Source organism: Stenella coeruleoalba (genome assembly GCF_951394435.1).
Source record: "Stenella coeruleoalba genome assembly, chromosome: 11".
Taxonomy (NCBI): Eukaryota; Metazoa; Chordata; class Mammalia; order Artiodactyla; family Delphinidae; genus Stenella; species Stenella coeruleoalba.
In genome coordinates, this window is record NC_137157.1 from 48,325,873 (window position 1) to 48,345,340 (window position 19,468).

A 19,468-nucleotide genomic window follows, 5' to 3' on the forward strand; every position below is an offset into this window, starting at 1 on the left:
AAGGCAACAATTACAAGGAATGATCAGGAAAGTTTGGGGCTATATTTGATTTTACTTGTTTACATTCTCCTAAAAAGTAAAATTATACAGGGACTTTTCTATTCATGATATACTATCATTGTGGAAAAATAGAAAATACTGAGCAAACCAAAAAAGAAGGTAATTCATACCTACTGTTCAGAAACATCCGTTGTTGAATTTGAGTTTAGATATATAGTGTATTTGTTTATTATACTGTAGATAAGTTTTCATAATACATTTTTCTCACCTAGCAATGTATTGTGAACATACTTCCATACCATTAATTTATAATCTGACTTTTAATTGTGATATGATGTACGATCTGTAGTTATACTATAGTTTTTTTTTAACTAGATGCTCATTGTTGAAATGTATTTTTTAAAACTAGATGCCTATTGTTGTTATTTCTTAGTTTTACTTTATTTTGAAAAAATGCTCTAAAGAAATCCATTCTTTACCTGCATTTTTGTTCATATTGTTGTTACCTATTTTTATGTAAATACTCCCTAAGTATTAATTGTGTGGTCAAAGAGCCACAGTATTAAGGTTTTTGCTATCTTGCCAGCTCCCCTGGAAGGTTGTCCTACCAGTAACACTGGATAAGAGTGCCAGTTTTCTGCATCCTTGTCAGCTCAGGGTATTATAGTTTGTTTGTTCTAATTTATCTTTGTAATTTGGTAAGTGAAAAATTACTATGTCATTGCTTTTATTTTGTAATTATTTGATTATCAGTGAGGTGTGGAATATGTTTGCTATTTGTAATTTGTATGTATATGAATTGCTGACATGTATCCTTTTTCTACCTTTAAATTAGGTTTATCTTACTACTTTTAAAGAAATATTTATGTAACAGTGATAATAATTCATTGTCCGTCCAGTAAGTTGTATATTTTCCCCAAGTTTGTCATTTTTCTTTCATTTTTTAAATATTTACATATCTTTTGTTTTTACTTAGCTAAATATCTTTATCTATATCGGTTGTTAGGCTTATAAAACCTTCCCCACATGGAGGTTACATAAATTTTCCCCATATTTTTTCCTACTGCTTTTATGGTTATATACTTTTGTGTGTTTAAATGTTTGTTTTGTTTATATATGTACACTCGCATATACGTATTTTGTTTTGTTTTTGTCATTTAGAAAGAAAGTCGTGCTATACCCCTCCTGACTTCTCCAGCTGCTGGTCTAAAAACAATTGATCCCTTGCCTTTGAGGGAAGATTCTGAACCCAATATCCCCAAATTTGCTGAGACAACTCTTCCAGTTTCAAAAATTCCAGAAAATCCAACTAACACACCTGGGCAGTCTCCATCTCCACCCTGTGCCCCATCCTACTGGCATCCTTCTCGTCGAATTCAGGGCTCCCTGAGAGATCCAGAATTTCAGCATAATGGTAATTACTTGGATTTTAGTTTTTTGTCTATTAAAATGAAAGTGTTATACTGATAGATACAAAGGCTCTGAGTATATACTATGTATTAATAAGTTGTGTTATTTAGTTTTTTAGTTAATGTAATAGATTTCTTTAAATAGAAAAAAATCTCATCTCTGGAACACTCAGTTGTGCTGTACCCAAGTTCACTTTGGTCTAAGTGTGAGGTGTCTCTCATGTTCTTTCCCATAAACATCCAGGCAACTCACTAAGTGCCATAGCACCTCCTCCCCAGGCGTGACAACCAAAGATGTCTTCAGACATTACCAAATGTTGCCTGGTTGTAGAATTCAAGGTCATAAAATATTTTCCTTTGGTTTTATTAGGTGTTGCTCTGCTGTTTTCTAACATCCACTATTATGACTGAGAAGTCTGAAGCTCTTTTTATTTTTGATCTTTTGTTTGTGGCTTTCTTTTTTTTCCTGGCAGCTCTTGGCATCTTCTCTTTATACCCAGTGCTCTGAAGTTTTATAGTGGGTCCCTTTTCATTCATTTTGCTAGTACTCACTAGACCTTTTCAATCTGAAAAGTCATGTTCCTCAGTTCTGGGAAATTTTCTCAAGTTATTTAGTCAGTGATTTCTTCCCCTCCACTTTCTATTTCTTCCTTCCAGCACTACTATTTTTCAGATGTTGGACGTGTTGAACATGATATTTTCTTATCTTACCTCTCCTATTTTCCATGTCTGTCTTTTTGTTTTAATTTGAAAGGGTCACTAATTTTTATCTTCTACTTGAGTTTTTAAATGATATTTTGCTATATTTTTAATTTCTAAGATTTTTTAAACACTACATACTCCTTTTATACAGCATCCAGTTCTTATTTCATGGATGGCATGTTTTATCTGTTTGAGGAGATAAATGATATATATAATACCCCTATTTTGAATATGTGCCCCCAGTTGAATCCGGTGTCCTTCAGTCAAAGTAGCTCTGATAAACCTTCTCCAGCAATGAGACCTCCATTCCTCTTTTGGGAGAGTTACCCTGCTGTACAAATTTGAAGAAGGATCTGGCAGACTTTTGTAGAAAGACTTTCAACTAGATTCCTGACTCAGTTTTACCTTCGCTCCAACTCTCAGTGGTACTCAGAACTCCCAAAACCCCAGCCATCAGGGGAGCAAATTGGTTGCTTCTTGGTATCCCTCCTCTGCTGCTAAGGATTCAGCTCACTTGGCTATGATGACCACATACTCACTGCCCTTCCATTTGCTTCCCACTTTCCAAAATTTTGTTGCTGTTTTCTTGCTTCCCATTTTCGCTGTCCTGTGGGTTTATATCACTTTTGTAGATGTGTGTAGTCCAGCTGCCATCTTTAAAGAGAAGCTTACTGTATTTCTTTAAAGTTAGAATAGATCAGTATTTTCACTGAAAAGAATCCCAGGAGATTATCCATTGTTTGTTTACATATTTGCTAAGTACATTATGAATTAATGAATGGCCCTTTGGCAGTAATTTCTATTAAAGTTATAAAATTAATAAATTTTCTGACAGCCTACCTTCACTTAGAGTTGACTATAAATAAGATACACTGTTGGGTGGCTTTGAAGGATAATTTCTTCTGGCTTTTTTTTTTTTTTTTAAGTGGGAAAATCAAGGATGAACAATTTCCAGTTACCCCAGCAAGAAGCCTTTAATGATGAAGGTATTTTAATAGTCAAAGAACACAAGATAAAAGTATAATGTTTTATTATATAGTAGTCCATAATAGTATGATCTTACATTTGGTTAGCACTTTATAGTTTACAAAGTACTTCCACAGATGTCATTTCATTAGAACCTTGAAACCCTGTGAAGAGGGTGAAATTATCCCCATTTTATAAATGAGTAAACTGGAAAATAAGCCTTGAAGAATCTTTTTTAAAACAAACAGTTGGCAAGAGATTGTGCCTAGCATCACACCTAAGGTCAGTACTCTGTTTTACAGCCTGGGTAGCTGGTGGCTCAGGAATTCAGCCTAGCATTATATCCATCATTTTTTTCATATGTCTGTATATTCTTAAAATATATATAATTAGGGAAAATGAATTTTTTTTCTTTTGTTTTGACAAATTCATTTGCTTCTAATAGTGGCAGGAGGAATTTTGAATTCTCAGTGTTGAACAATTGAAATTACTATTTTAAATGCACCCTAAGAAGTATGAAATTACTAAATTTATAAATTTTGAATTTGAAATTAAATTTGAATTAATACTTTATGTATTATAGCTTCACACACATTAAAGGTTTTCTCTTAGCAAGTTTGAGACTTTTTTCAGAATTCAGTGAGCTGGAAATCAAGTTGCTATGTTTTGAAATGCCAATATCTGGACACTTTGAATCCAGTTCTGTTTTCTTTTTAATGGAAGAACAGTGTTTACAAATAACTTGATAAGAGATTTACTTGCTCCGATTGTGGAATTTCACTAATAATGAAGGGTAGCATATTAAAGTCAGACATTATTTCTACATTAAGTGAAATTATTTTAGAAATGTGATGTGAGTACCATGTTAAGGTATGGCGTTTCATTTTTAAAACATTAAAGTTCTGCTCAAACAGCTGTGCTTTTTAAAGTAGGACGAGACAATATGATGATGAACTGTTTCCGAGTAATACTGAAATCACAGGCCAAGTGTTTAGGTAATGACATAGTGGGATTTCAGGAAGGAAACAGAATGCTCATTTAACATTAAAATGTTTGATTTCTAAATATGATAAACTTGGAAAATTACTATGAACTATCCTAAAAATGTTGATATCTTGTATTTTAATAGATTACTGGTTTCTGACAGAGTCAATATTGACATTACAAAGCTTGATGCTTTTAATTTGCTGTTAATGTTTTGAAACATAGTATTTTTGTAAGACATATTTTTTGCACTGAATATAATTCTTTCGTTGCAGATGAGGACAGATTGTCGGAGATTTCTGCTCGCTCTGCAGCTTCTAGTCTCCGGGCTTTTCAAACTCTGTCACGAGCTCAGAGAAGGAAGGAGAATTTCTGGGGCAAAACATAATTAGACATACACCTAGTTAAATTGTTTTTATCTAGGGGAACCACTGGCATAATCTTCTTTATTGCTTTACTATGTTAAGACTACAAGTGTTTGGATTTTTTTCTAACATTTCCTACCTAAAAAGAATTGTTTGATTTTTCAATAGCCAATTCAATTTACTTGGAAAATTTTTAACATAGGTTCATAAAAATTTAACTTTTGAAGAATTCGTTTTGCATCTGTCCCAAAGTACAAAGACATAGAGTATATAGTTCTTCACATGTTCTAACTTGTATTAGGTGTCAGGGGTAGCTGGTAGAATTGTGAATTTCACCTATCCAGAGAATATTCTTAAAAATGAATAAAGTGAAGTAAAAATTAAGATATAAGTGTGAAGTACACATTCCCCCCAAGATTGGCTTTATGTATGTTTACAGTTGTAGATGTCATAAAATGAGTTTGTTGTTCCTTTAACTTTTGCTGTGGTGTTTATTTTTATTTTAGTACCTTCTGTATATGGTTACAGTGTTAAAATAATTGTTCTTTAGATTGAAAATACCAGCTTTTGTATATACTTATTTATGTAACAAAGTTTGCTGAGAGAATATGTATATTTTTGATCTTTGTGTGTATTCTGTTTGTATAAGGACTTTGGCTTACATTTGAATAATGTCTGAATTTTGAAAAATTATTTGTAAAATGGAGAATTATAACTTTGTAGACATTTTGAAATAAAAATTGATCAAGTGTTTCAGTTCTGTTTGTTTCAAGGGTTTCAAGGGTTTGGCTTCTCTAGAAAGTTATTATCTGGAACAAATAATTATTTTTTAAAAACATTCTACTCACAACAACTTAAACATATCATACTTCTTTTGCAGCTTGGTCCAAATGCAGCAAAACTGAGTCCACAATGTTTTTGCACAAATGTAGGAAAAATGTAGAATTTCCAAGGCAAACTCATTTTTTAAAAATTTAACACAAACTTTTTTTTTTTAAGAATTTTTGTTTTTAACATATTTATTTTTGGCTGCACTGGGTCATTGCTGCACGTGGGCTTTCTCTAGTTGCAGTGAGCAGGGGCTACTCTTCGATGCGGTGCACGGGCTTCTCATTGCGGTGACTTCTCTTGTTGCAGGGCACGGGCTCTAGGCGTGCAGGCTTCAGTAGTTGTGGCTCATGGGCTCTAGAGTGCAGGCTCAGTAGTTGTGGCGCACGGGCTTAGTTGCTCCGTGGCATGTGGCATCTTCCCAGACCAGGGCTGGAACCCATGTCCCCTGCATTGGCAGGCAGATTCTTAACCACTGTGCCACCAGGGAAGTCCCTAACACAAACTTTTTGACTATACTTCTTTACTCTTAGGACATGTTCTGTGGTCTTACTCTTTATCTTGCAGGTCATGATAAACTTAATTTTCTAAAAAGTATGGATTTCATAAAATATTTACAATAGATAGAAGGTACTGAAGATGATACACAGAATATTCATGCCTGTTGGTTAGAAAGCAAGTGAACAGTCTGTTCTAAAGTGCTTAATTTGGTCGAGTGTTTTTGCAAATCACTGATTCACAATAAGTCTTAAAGATCTTATGTTACCATGAGGTTATAAAGAACTGTGGTCATGCAAAGTATTTGCTTACATTTCACAGACCTTTTAAAAACGTTTGTTAATTTAAAAACTAAGGCACTAAAGATGGAAATAAAAACTAGAAATTAGTGTATAATTGGATTTGAGAACACAGAACACAGATCATCTTGGCTTCTATACAAATGTGTACTGAGGCATATTGTAAAATAAATTTGAAACATTATTTCTCTGGAAGCTTAGATGTATCATTGTGTTCTTTCTAAAAAGCTTGTTAGTTTAGTTGGTTAGCATAGAGTTTTCAATGGCTGACCAGTGATCTACAGTAAAGAGAGGAATTATAGCTTGCTTGCAGGGAATTGTGCATAACACACAGTCTGTTTTACCTAAGCCACAGAGTGTAGAATCTGGATATACCCTTTGGATAAGTCAGACCACATGAACTTGGTCTATCAGGTGTTAAGATGGATTAGGGTATGGTTATCATGAGGCTGAGGTCATTACCCCAGCCTCCGCATGACACTTTAGCTTTGCAGTATACTTCTGACTGCCTCTTAAAAGCCCTATTCAGAGGCCCAAGGGAGAGAAAAGTGCTGAGGGATCAGTACTATTTCATCATTCTCCCTAAAAGAGCAACTCAAAGGACATGCATTTGAGTTGGTGAGTGGTTTTAATTACACGAGAGATGCTCCATGAGATTTGCTGGCATCTAGGAGTTGGAGTTGTTAATTCAATTTTATATCAATTTTATTAAGGCATACTTATGTACAATCTGCAGTTATTAAAAATTTTGCAGCTCAATGAGTTTGGAAAAAATGTGTACATCGTGAAACCAACACCACAACCAAGATACATTGTATTTCCATCATGGAAAAAGTTTCCTCATTTCCCTTTGCAGTTCAGTCCATCCCTCCACCCCTGGTCCCCAAGGCAATCACTAATCTGTTTTCTGTCAGTATAAATTAGTTTACAAGAATTTTATTATTTATTTATTTTTGACTGTGTTGGCTCTTTGTTGCTGCGTGGGCTTTCTCTAGTTGCAGAGAGCAGGGGCTACTCTTCATTGCGGTGCACGCGCTTCTCACCGCGGTGGCTTCTCGTTGTGGAGCACGGGCTCTAGGCTCGTGAGCTTCAGTAGTTGTGGCATGTGAGCTCAGTAGTTGTGGCTCCCGGGCTCTCGAGCACAGGCTCCGTAGTTGTGGCGCACGGGCTTAGTTGCTCCGCGGCATGTGGGATCTGCCCAGACCAGGGATTGAACCCATGTCCCCTGCATTGGCAGGCGGATTCTTAACCACTGTGTCACCAGGGAAGTCCCACAGAATTTTATATAAATGGAACTTTTATATATGACTTTCACTCAGAATGTTTTTGAGAGTCATCTATGTGTTGGGCACCTATGTTTCCTTTTAATCCACTCATTCACAGTGGACCTTTGGGTTATTTGCAGTTTCGGATTATAATGAATATTTGATATCTGTGTGCAAATCTTTGTAGACATGTGCTTTAATTTCTCTGGAAAATCCTAGGTAATTCCATTTTTATTCATCTTTAATATAACTTCTACTTTACGTATATGGTACACACCCAAATCACTGTTATAAACTGGTGGTTTGGTCGCTTTGTCAAAATTGGTATCTCACAAACTAGACAGGGGAGCAAATGTCAGGATCACAATGGAAGTAGCACACCTACTGCCTCTGTTCTTCCTTACCCCCATCTTCACCCCAGATCCTGAGATTCTCATGTGTCCCTGGCTGAGAACCCAGATAAAAATGCACAAACACACATATATGGGAGACTTTGTTCAATTCAATTTCATACACGTGTATGGGAAGGCAGGTTCATGTTGGATCTCATCTCAATCTCTGTGTGGGAGTCTGAACTCCAAGTTAAGCACTCTTAAAGGATGATTTTGAGGATTAAGGGCAAAGAACATGATAAACATGCTTAGTACATGGCAGGAAATGTTACCATGAGATTTAAGTATAAATATCCTGGTTTTACCGATGGGAAAACCCTCTTAGGTTAAATGACTGGACCAAGACTTGACAGCTGGTGGAGTAAATCTAGGTCTTTTTACTTGAAATCTACCCACGCTGCCTGCTCTAGAGTGTTTATACTAAAATTGTGAGTCCTACTGTGATTCATTTCTCTCTGGTTGATTCATTTGGGAGTTAATTTAACTTTGTCATCTTAGAAGATAAATTAAACATCTTTATGTCTAGTCGGGAAAAAGAGTATATGGGCAATGCGTTATTGTACAAATGGACTGAACCAGAGTAAAAGTGAGTTAACGTTCAAAAAAAGTTTGTTCTCATATAAGTAGTGTTGCAGTTGGCTACTCAGGGAGCTCAAGGATGGATTATGTACCTTCGTTGCAGTTGTAGACACCCCCAAAATATCACAACTTCTGGAAGTTTACCTAAGGAACAAATCATCTAAAATGGTAAGTGATCTTAGAATCATTTACATTTGGTTTGGGAATATGTTTTTGGTCCTTTTCCATGTGGTGGCATTAGTCATGATAGCGTGCTCAGGGCCCAGTCTTTGTCAAACTGCCAGCGTCGCTGTTTCCTAAGATGAGTCAGTGGCACAAAGGCTACTCCAGGCAAAAGAACAGTCTCTGTCATTGGATGAGCTAGGGTTGTGCCCTGCCTGGGAAACCAGCCTGCCCCTCTAGCCTAACTCATGGATTAAAATCAAGCCAGTGGTATCTTCACTATGGTATCTTCGCTAATGTTGATCCTGTACTCTGACTTGGCCTTATGCGTGTTTCTCCTGTGGAGGCACAGAAACACCCAGCCCTTTTTGGTCCTCTCAGATTCAGAGCCAAGCTCCCTTAAACTCTGTTTCATGTGTCATTCCCACCTTGTCCTGCAAGGTCTGCTAAGGATAGAAGCCTTTCTCAAGCAGAGGGCGGCTCGCCTGCTGTACTGCCCCTGCTATAAGGCAGGTAAGAAGAAAGAGTAGTCTTCCTAAAGACGGCATCCACTTCTCTTCCACTAAATGCTCCCTACCCACTAGTCCCTTCCGTGGCTTCATTACTCCCCAGGCCCATGTCAGAGCATGTCCTTGGAAACTGAGTGAGAGATGAGGAGCGGGGCCACCGAGGTCCCTTTGGAAGTCAGAGCAGGAGAGCAACAGATAGAATGATGTTTGGGGAGGTCACAACCAACTCGGACCACGCGACTAATTCGAGCCATGTAGTGGACAATATCGATAATGTTGGGAAATTGTTCAGTTCCTCCCTATGTATTTTATACCCAGTAGTATCCTATCCTGAAGCTGGCTTTTGGGCCAATTGTTAAATATTCAGAACTTTTGTGAGCAGGTTGTTAAACCATCAGTAGTTTGAAATTGACAATTTTGAAAATGGTGGGAGTATTTACACCACAGAAATTGGCAAATGCTATAGACTAGAGTTTCCTCCCCATTACCTCCAGAGGCAGTATACAAGCTCACCATGGCAGCCACTGCATCAGTCTCTGCTTTTCTTTCCATATCATTTGCCTGATAGAGAAAATGATCCATTTCAGGAAGAAGAAAAGAGCAGCTCAAGATAAGCTATGAGATTTATTAAACCATTCACATCTTCCTTGGCTTATAAAAATAAAGTACTTTGGTTTAATTTCCTTTCTTGGCTGAAGTCTACCTAGAAAATAAAAATAAGCCACAAATAGCAGATACTAGACTATACAGGGACACTACCCATGATCCACCCACAGAATTATCCAGAAATGGAGCCGGGAATCTGTATGTGTCATCCTCAGGTGATTCTGATATTCAGGTAGTTTGGGAACCACTGGCTTTGGGGTTATAATAAGCTATGGTTGAATCCCAACTCAACCTGGAGTAAGCTGGTTAAATCCCTTTGAGTTTGTTTCTCATCTACAAAACTTATGATTAAGGTCTGTAAAGACGTTTCATGTATGTTACCGAAATGTCATTCTGGAACCAAGCAGAACCTCCCTCCCCCCCAAGTACAAAACTGAGCAGTTAATGATTAGGACAATAGAGTCACAGACTCAGTGTCTGATGCACATTCCTGAGCTGTTTTACAGATACTATAACTGCCACCAAGGGAAAGAAAAACAAACAAAAAAAAACTGCCTGATGACCAGACTGTAGTCATGATATAAGCTTCTTCATCTTGAGTAGTTCTGAATCTATGGCTAGCACAGTTCCAAGAAACTGGCCTCAAGAGAATGGGATTAACATTACTGCTCATAGTAATCTATATCTTTGTGGGCATCAAAATAATTGTAGCTTGCTCTGCCCATATATGTAAGCGGGCAACTAAAATTGTCAGCAAAGAGATGCTACAGACCCAGGTTGACATCTTCCACTCTTGAGAATATGGTGCCCTATGTCAGTATGAAGATGTTACAGAAGATAGACCTTCCCCTTAATCCCTTGGAAATGGAATGATGCTTGATAGTGGGGAATTGAAAGCAGCTCTTTGCCCCTTTCCTGTTTGCCCATTTCTATTCCCCTCTAACCTTAAAAAAACCTAATTATAGGAATGAGATCACTAAGCAGTTGAAACTAACTCCTGACTTATGCTCTCCTGAACGTACACCATGCCTTGCCTAAACTATTGATTCTTTTCCTAGATAAAAAGAAGAATGAAGAAATAAGCAGTTAAAAAATGATTAGCTCTCTACCCCCAGCAGCCCCCTAAGCAATCCTGCAGGCAGATCACACAGGTAAGACAACTTCTGAAGAGAGAGTCAGCTAGTCTACACTCAATGGAGAATGATATAGAACCTAACCTCCTGCCTCGATGAATCACTGAGATTCTTCCCCGCCCCCCCCCCATTTTTTCCTTTAAAAACTGTCATGGCTGAGCAGAATCTTTGGAATTTGTCTCTGGACATGAGTCCACCATCTCCCCAGATTGCTGGGTTTTCTGATTAAAGTATCTTTCCTTTCTACTGACATTTGCCTCTCAATTATTGGCATATGAGCTGTGGATAGCCAAACCTGGATTCGGTTACAATTCAATTGGAAATGTTAGTTCTGTTATTTTGAAGGCAAATTTTCATTAAAACAATGGTAGGAGAAAGGTGTGTTTTAGAGAGGCTGAATTTAAATAAAAAAGCCAGAGGCAGTGTATCCTGAAATCGTGGCATCTCGCATCACAGCCCTGTGTGCGATGACCTACATTCAGCTCACACAGAGGCAGTTTGGGGCAGGGGTGCTGACATGATTTGTCTATTTCCGTTATGTGGTAAAGCAAAGAAGTCTGTGACTACAGTGTTGTGACTCAGCGATTCTAGAAGGTGGAATCAATTACTCGGTATATGCAAAGTGTATTAGAGGAACCATGAATTGGAGATGTTATCAGGTATGAGCCAGACATGCAGAGATAAAGGACCCACGATAATTACTGATGAAAGGAAAGATAGGCAAGGTTGGTCTCTGAATGAATGCACAGTCAATATCAAAGATTTCCTACTTTTGCTACAAGTTATTATTTTTTTGGAGATGAATTAAATAAAAACTCAGAGTTTTGTAACTTCAAGAAGGAAATATAAACTAACCTAAATGCCACACACTATGGGAAAATGTAGAAACATTACACTCATAAATTCAATTACAGTCAGACTTTGAGCATGTCACCCAGGAAAATTTTGCCCACAATGAGTACCTTAGCAGTTAATGTTCCCGTTAAAAATTATTCAGGTCAAAACAGTTAAGGTTCTGGAAAAAAACCAAAGAAAATTGAAAATAGGTTTGTATGACAATACTCACACTTTTGTTCCATAAAGAACCAGTAATAAGGTTTAACTTGTAATTTTGCAAAGATGAAATGTCCAAAGTACTATACTAATTTGAGAGTATAACCGGCATTAACAAACACTCCAGCCTGATCACTTTAATTACTGTGAATTGTAGCTGCCAAGACTTTAAAAACATCACAGGTCAAGGCTCTAAGAACATAATCAGTTTTTTTCATCATTCAGAATCAACATGTGAGGACCAAGAAGAAAAATCTAAAAAAAATTTTAATTTAGGTTTGTGTTTATAATTTGAATATAAAAAAGACAGTAAAGACTAATATCAACACATACAGTTCTTTAATTATTTAAATAATATGTTAGAAAACCTTAGAAGCAGAACACTTTTGATTAGAGAAGCTCCTAAAAATCTGGCAATCCTTATTTTATAAATTTAGTGACTATATTCATTTATTCATTCATTAAAACTGCATGCAAAAATTCCACAGATATTTTCTGCTATGCACAATGTTAATCCTAGTGTCTCTTTAAGATAAACACAAGTCACAGTTGCAAGTTACAAAATAATCTACCAGACATTTAGATATTGGTTTTTTGTTAATTCCATATAAGGAGAAAAATCATTTTCCACTCATGATTCATGGATTTCAAATTTTCTGTAACAATTAATTTCCGTTTCCTTCTCTGGAGGGCATCGTAACCAGCCAGCGAGTCTTCCTTTTTCCTGTGTCAGGTTCCCTTTGTTCAACTCTTTCCTAGTTGCTAATAACAAATTCATCAGTTACAGTAAAATATGGTATGAGTGGTTTGTGTGTGTACCTATGTGTTTGCATGTATGTTACTGATGATACCAACACACTACCTCAGTTACTTTATGCACACTAAATAAGATAGAAATAACAAGTCTTGCATCTTTTTTCCTCTGTCAAATCAAGCTGCTTTAAAGAACATTTGCCCTGTCTCTGCCTTCTGGTTTTCCTGGGCTCCAAGGTGCCGGTTACTCTAGAACTCACTTTTTCCTTGGCCTTTGCAGGCCATCTCAAATCCAGAGGCGGCAAGGACACAAGGTCAAATGTGTTGGAGTATATTACCATATTTTTCTCTGGGTGAATGGTGCAATCCCCACGAGTCTTCCTACAGTAGATTTTCTTTAACAATTGTAACAAGACTACAATGAAGCTGGAAAAAAGAAACACTCCCAAATATTCGTTTTAAACAGAGCTTATGCTCTTGGGTCAGGCGAGAGGATGTTGGAATCTTGGTTCTGCCACTTGTTAGCTGTGTGATCCTGGGCAAGTTACCTAATTTCTGAGCTCCAGTTGATGAGTATGTTAAATAGGGTAATAAGCATAAGTTATTTCAAATTGTTACTGTGAAAATTAAGTAATTCTGTGCACCTGAAGCACTTAATGCTGCCACATAGAACTCAAAAATTATAATGATTATTTTCTACTTCACTTCCTAAAATTGCTCAGTTTTATTGGAAATGAGGGAGGCTGGGAGGAATGAAAGTTATTCTCACTTAGCATTTAAAACATTTTTAATTAGCAAGTGAGACAGGAAGTCAGGGCAGTGGCCCAAGGGCCAAGGAGGGTCAACCTTAAGAGGTGCACAGCAGCTCATTGGCGTCCTTTTGTCTGGACCTCGAACATTACCTCCTCTGACTCCTTTCTACCACCCACCCAAATGGGACTAGAAAGAGAAGTTTAAAAAAAGAGAAGAGAGAGGATGCTGTTCACACGGAAGCCTGCAACTACAGCAATGCACCTACCCTGGAGATTCAGAGAAACATCCAGTAAAGGGGTATATTGTTAAACCAGCTACCATGCTGGGTGACTGGAGCTCAGCACAGTTGGGAAAGCTCTGGGAGCTCGTATCTGAGCTCTGAGGGTCGAAGGATTTCCCAAGGAGTCACTGACTGAAGGAGGCAGGATGGAGAGGAAAGTGAATAAGCATCAGTAGCATCAATGCTCTGGCAACTCCTGTGTAGAAGGGATGAGATAGCCCTCAGGCCAAGGTGTGCACTTAAGAGGTGGAGGGGTAGGTAGAGGGAAGTGCCTAGTGTCTGCTGCAGTGCTGTGTTCTTCTGTCCTCTGTCCTGATTCCTTGAAGTCAAGTTCTACAAGTCTGAGTCCTGTCCCACAAATACCTGCCTTGTCAAAAGTGCAAGTCTTTTTCAGTTGGCTTGGGCTGCCATAACAAATTACCCCAGACTAGGGGGCTTAAACAACAGGAATTAATTTTCTCACATTCCTGGAGGCCAGAGGTCTGACATCATGTTGGCAGCAAGGTTGGTTTCTTCTGAGGTGTGTCTCCTTGGCTTGTAGATGGCCACCTTCTTCCCATGTTTTCACATGGTATCTCCCTGTGTATCAATCTCCTCTTCTTATGAGGACACCAGTCATGTTGGATTAGGACCCACCCAGATTATCTCATTTTAACTTGATTACCTCTCAAAACACTCTCTTTCCAAATACAGTCACATCCTCAGGTACTGGGGGTTAGGACTTCAACATATAAAATTTTGGTGGGTAGGGGAGAGGAACACAGCTCAGCCCATAACAGGTATATATCAAAAAAACATGAAGTTTGGGGGTCAAAGAATGTATACATTTTATATTTATTGATTGGTCTTATTGCCATCCTGAAAAAAAAAAGTTAATCTTCATAATCGAGAAAAAAATGAAATTGTGTTTCTTGCACACCTGAGCTTGTAGCCTGAGCATCTACTGAAACCCACATCATGCCTGCATCACCTGGGGAATGGGTAGGGGGTATAATCCTTGGCAGGCAGTGCTGGTGGGAGTGTAGGAGGTGAGGAAATTCTCTGTAATGTAGTGAGCTATTATTTTGATATAGTAAATATAGATCCTTCCCACTTCCCCGCCCCAACCGGTTATTTTCTGTTAAACTGTTTTTCTCCCAATTCAACACTAACTAGACCATAAGCTAGTATTACCTATATTGTCATTGAATAATGGGAGTAGTAGAGTTATTTTATTTTGGGTTTTTTCAAAAGATAAAACTGAATGTTTTTAGCCCCTGAGAGAGACTCAAAGTGGCCAAACTGGGGATGGAAAAGGGAAGGAGAGGGGATGGAGGTTGGGGGTTTCCTGAGGAGGAGCCCCTCCTAGAGACTCTTCTAGATGGAGCCCTGGGTTGAGTGAGTGAGTGAGGATTGTGGACATTTGTTAGCTTGGGGCAATGGTGTGCTGGAGCCGCTGTACCTGCTCATGAGAGCCAATGGTGGCATCTCTTCCCAACTCCATGTTCAGTGCTCTCGTGTTGACAGCTTGGAATCGACCACAGTAGGAGTATTTACACTGCAGAATTGGCAACTGTGACAAATCAAGGTTTTCTCCATGGAGAACCGATTGCTAAACAATTACCAGCACACCACTAGTTTGGAATCTACTGAGAAGAAAGGGGACTTCTGCTTCACTTCCTGGGTAGTATCCAGCGAGGTGGAAACCTTTGGAAATCTGTCTCATGTCCACCCCATGTCTAGCAAAAAATAGAAATGACTCTGTGGCCTGTGTATTGTCTTTGCAGAAAGGTTATGAGACAGCATCCCAGAATTTCCCATGGCCACAGAGGGACAGGGGAGATGCTCAAATTTGTCCTGTATTTTCAAGAGGGACTCAAGCAATTGAAATGGAGCTGAGCCTGTGCTCTTTGATGATCAATGATCAGTCAGGAAGATCTGTCTCTCAGTAGATACAAGATGGACAGCTGACCACAGAGGACCAGGTTCCTCCCTGCTCCCACTGGTGGGCAGGGACATGGAGATAACTCCAGATGTAATAGATAAGTGGGAGGGATTAATTGATTCTGATCACCTGGAGTTGACTCCACTCTATCACCCACCTGAAAGTGAAGTTCCATTATAGAGAAAAACCGTGTTTTTTGCACTTCTAGGCTTTTTTGCACGTCTAAGCACCATGACGTCTAGCCTGAGCTTTATACACACCACTTGAACTCTTAAGAAAGTCGTAATACTATCTGGGTTGTTTCTGCATACACTGGTTGAGAATCACTTCCTCAAGTCTTCTCGTAAAAGTTCTAAACGTTTGATAAGTAAAAGCAACACAGTATTAATTAACTTGTGATTTCTTTTTGAAAATGCTTGGGTGGTGCAGTGGTTAAGCAACTGAGCTGTGGAGTTTGACTGACTGGGTTCAGATTTTCTGCGTTGACATATTGATGTCATCTCTTAGGCAAGATACTGAATTTCTCTAAGCCTTGTTCCTCCCTCAAGGATTAATTGAGTAGGTCCATAGAGGATTCCTACACAGTGCCCTGTACACAGCAAACATGCAGTAAACGCTAGCCATTATTAGAAGCGAAATGACAGGAATCAATGGGTTTTACGTGACTTGTCCTTTGCTTACGTTATTCAATTAAATGTTCAGAATGGTCTTACGAGTTTATCTCCCATCTGCCAGTAAGAAAATTGAGGCTGAGATAAGTTGGAATCCAAACCCAGCTCTTTTAACTCTAAAGCCTGTGTGTTCCTCTCCATGCCGTGGAGAAATGGACAAGGGGCACCTACAGCCTTCTCTTAAATCAGTGGCATTTCAACTGATAGTTAAATGCCAGAGTTAATCTGACTGCAACAGATTTCTGAGGCCCTCACAACTAGCAGGGGGCAGAGGAGGAGTTTAAAGCGAGGTTGATCCAGTTCTGGGCCTCAGCACAAAACCAGTGAAGCCACTCTCTTTCATTCCACTGCCTTTTCCATTCTGCCTCTCCAGATCAAAGGAGGCTCCCCCCATTTTCTGATACTTCAATCAATCTCACTAAGGACTTGATAAACATCCTTGCATGCGCGTTGATTGCAAACGCTGATTTCTGAAAATGCACCATTGCCAAACTGCTTGCAAAAGTAGGCCAGTCAAGGGCATTGATTCCAATAAAGGTCTTACTAAATTTGATTCCCCTTTGAAAAATTGCAAAATAGTCATAAAAACACCCTTGGAATTAAGTAGGCTGGATTTCCCTAAATGAGATTCCCAGAAAAGCACCAGCCTCTTAGAACTTGAGATGTCTCAGAAGGTAACAGATAAAGGCCCCTGCATTGAGATGCCAGTGCAGTGATTTCTCTGGGTAGTGGCTCAGTTCTTAGTCACCACGTATAGTATTTACTGTGTCTCCTCTAGGGTATAGATATTACTGTTACCATGAGCAATGGAATGAGAGAATGGAAGAACCAAGGTGATTATACAGCAGCGGGAGTCAAACTGCTTACACCTGTCAGAACAGCACTTATCAAAGACAACAGACTGCAAGTGTTGGCGAGCTTCTGGAGAAAGGGACTCCTCCTGCACTGTTGGTGGCAATGCAAATTGGTGCAGGTGTTATGGAAAAGTATGGAGTTTCCTCAAAAAATTAAAAATAGAATTACTGTATGATCCAGCAACCCTACTGAGACAAGAAGACAAGAGTACAGCCATCTGGGTAAAGGACTGGGGAACAGCCTTGGGCAAAACAGGTCTTGCAAGCTAAAAAAGGCCCTGGGGGCCTGAGTCCCGGCATTGGGGGGTGGGGTGGGGAAACCGGTCTCACAGGTAAACCCCTTGAAGACAAGAACTGTGTACCATCCTCAGAAAATAGCCCAGATGCCAGCATGGAGGAGGTGAGGTACAGCTGTTTGCTGAGTAAAGAAATGAACTTCCAATTTTGAAGGGCATGATGAGTTGGTGTATATTTAATTGACCAATGGACAGAATCACAAGTCATGTGAGGAACTGTTTAGTTCCTCTGACCACATCAGGGGCTGCATTTTTTTTTTTTGAAAAAACAAAAACAAGCCCCCCCAACATTTCTGGAATTTTATAATGCTCTCCCTTTCTTACGCATTCAGAGACACATCTAAGCTTGGCTCCGCTTCCTCTCATTCCTTGAGTTTCAGCAGCAACAACCATTTCCAGCATTGAAGACAATTCCAAATAGCTTTAAAGTAGGCAACACATTACCTTTTACATAACGTTTGCATGGTGCAAAATGTTCCTATGCCACTGATTTTTTTTCGTGAAAAAAGAAAGGACTTACAGATGGGATTGCCATATCATTTTGACTTGCGTATATTTAAATTTTGATTTGTCTTTCCTCCTGGTGAAGCTAACCACAGAGTTGAGGGACTCGAATACCCTATTCGTTGGATGATAATCTGGAGCTACCAAGGAAAGAGAATGTTCTTCCCTGTGGTATAATTTTTTAGACATGGTTATAAACAGGTTTAAGCAGGACTTCTTTTTTTTTAAGAAAAGGTATATATTGACTTAAGCAGAACCTTAAAAAATAAAACACAAAAAGAAAAATATAAAACTGTGTGTAGCATGACCTCATTTTTGTAAAATTAGAATAACTGAGTTAGCATATTTATAGAAAAGAATGTGGAGAGCTATGCACCAGGCTGTTAAAGAGGATTTTTCTGGAGGGCAGGATTGCAAGAGACCTTCACTTTTCACATTACAGTTTTCTGGTTTTGCTATGCAAAAATGTACAGGAAATCCTAGGAAAATTTCTTATTTATAGCTTTATTCTGGGGGTTATTTTGCTTTTCTTCATCCTCAGCATGGCAGTGCTGTCTAAAATATCATTTAAAAATTTGGCTAATCATTGTTGTTGCTGCCATTATTCTGTTTTCTCATGACACTAGGGAAAATGTTTTCTAGCTTAGTTTCTTCTCTATCCAATTGTTCCTGATTTTTAAAAAAGGAATGGCATATCATCCTGAGAACATAGCCCAGCCTAGTGTGTATCTTTTGTTTACATATTTAGGGACATGTTTTTCTTTAATGATATGATTATATTGTAAAAGTCTGAGACTTTTATAATTCAGTGAATCATAATTTCCCCCCACAGCTAAAATTTATCAACGGCTTACAGCAAATAATTTCCAAATTATGAGACTAGTTCCACAGTAGGTGGAACCCTGGGGCATGTCTCCAGCAGTGAAGCTGATGAGGGCTTGTGCCATGGCAGTATGGACCACACCCTGAGTCAGAAAGTCCCTTAGACGACTGGAGTTCAAATACAGCGACCGATGGAAGAATCCCTCTGTAACATCCATGATGTGCCAGATTCCTCACCTCAAGGACTTCAACAGCAGTCATGGGAGAGAGACTGGATTTTCTAGCCCTAGTCGAGTCTTCAGAGGACTGCAGGCCTAGCTCTTAACTACAAATCATGAGTGACCCTGAGCTAGACTTTTGGAAATTATATGAGATAACAAATGTTTGTTGTTTTAAGGTGCTAAGTTTTGGGGCAATTTATTACATAGCAGTAGCTGACTAATAAAAAAAGAAAAGAGTGAATATATATGTTGGACGGTGTTAGCAGTTGCCAGGGTGGTTGGGGAGGCTTCCCTGAGAAGGAGTTTTGTAACAAACACCTGAGGAATTTGGGGTGATAACGATGTGTCAGCGGAGGTTCATCAGCTGTAACAAATGTGCCACTCTGGTGTGGGATGTTGATAATGGGGAGTCTAAGCATGGAGTCAGAGGGTACATGGAGAATCTCCGTGAACTAAAAACTGCTCCTAAAGTTGGGGAGAGAGAAAAAACCCCTGAAGGAGATGAGGGAGTGAGTCATGTGCACATCTCGGGGAGATGTCTTGTTACTCTTCCTATAGCGCTGAAGTCATATGGAACTTACTTCAGCTATTTGAATGCGTTATTTTCCTTCTTAACTCCAGGTCTTCCCACATGTTATTT

General features: G+C 38.7%; 1 protein-coding gene across 4 annotated transcripts in view; it reads left to right on the forward strand.

Annotated features, from left to right (window-relative positions):
- The window catches only part of MDM1 (Mdm1 nuclear protein), a 29,170-nt gene extending 23,909 nt beyond the window's left edge, over positions 1-5,261 (forward strand). For all 4 annotated transcript variants that reach the window (XM_079936031.1, XM_079936032.1, XM_079936034.1 and 1 more), the window contains 3 exons: positions 1,162-1,414; positions 3,038-3,097; positions 4,337-5,261. In XM_079936031.1, the coding sequence (XP_079792157.1) occupies positions 1,162-1,414; positions 3,038-3,097; positions 4,337-4,449 (426 nt within the window). In that variant the 3' untranslated portion in view covers positions 4,450-5,261. The remainder of the gene's footprint in view (positions 1-1,161; positions 1,415-3,037; positions 3,098-4,336) is intronic.
- The last annotated feature ends 14,207 nt before the right edge of the window (positions 5,262-19,468 follow it).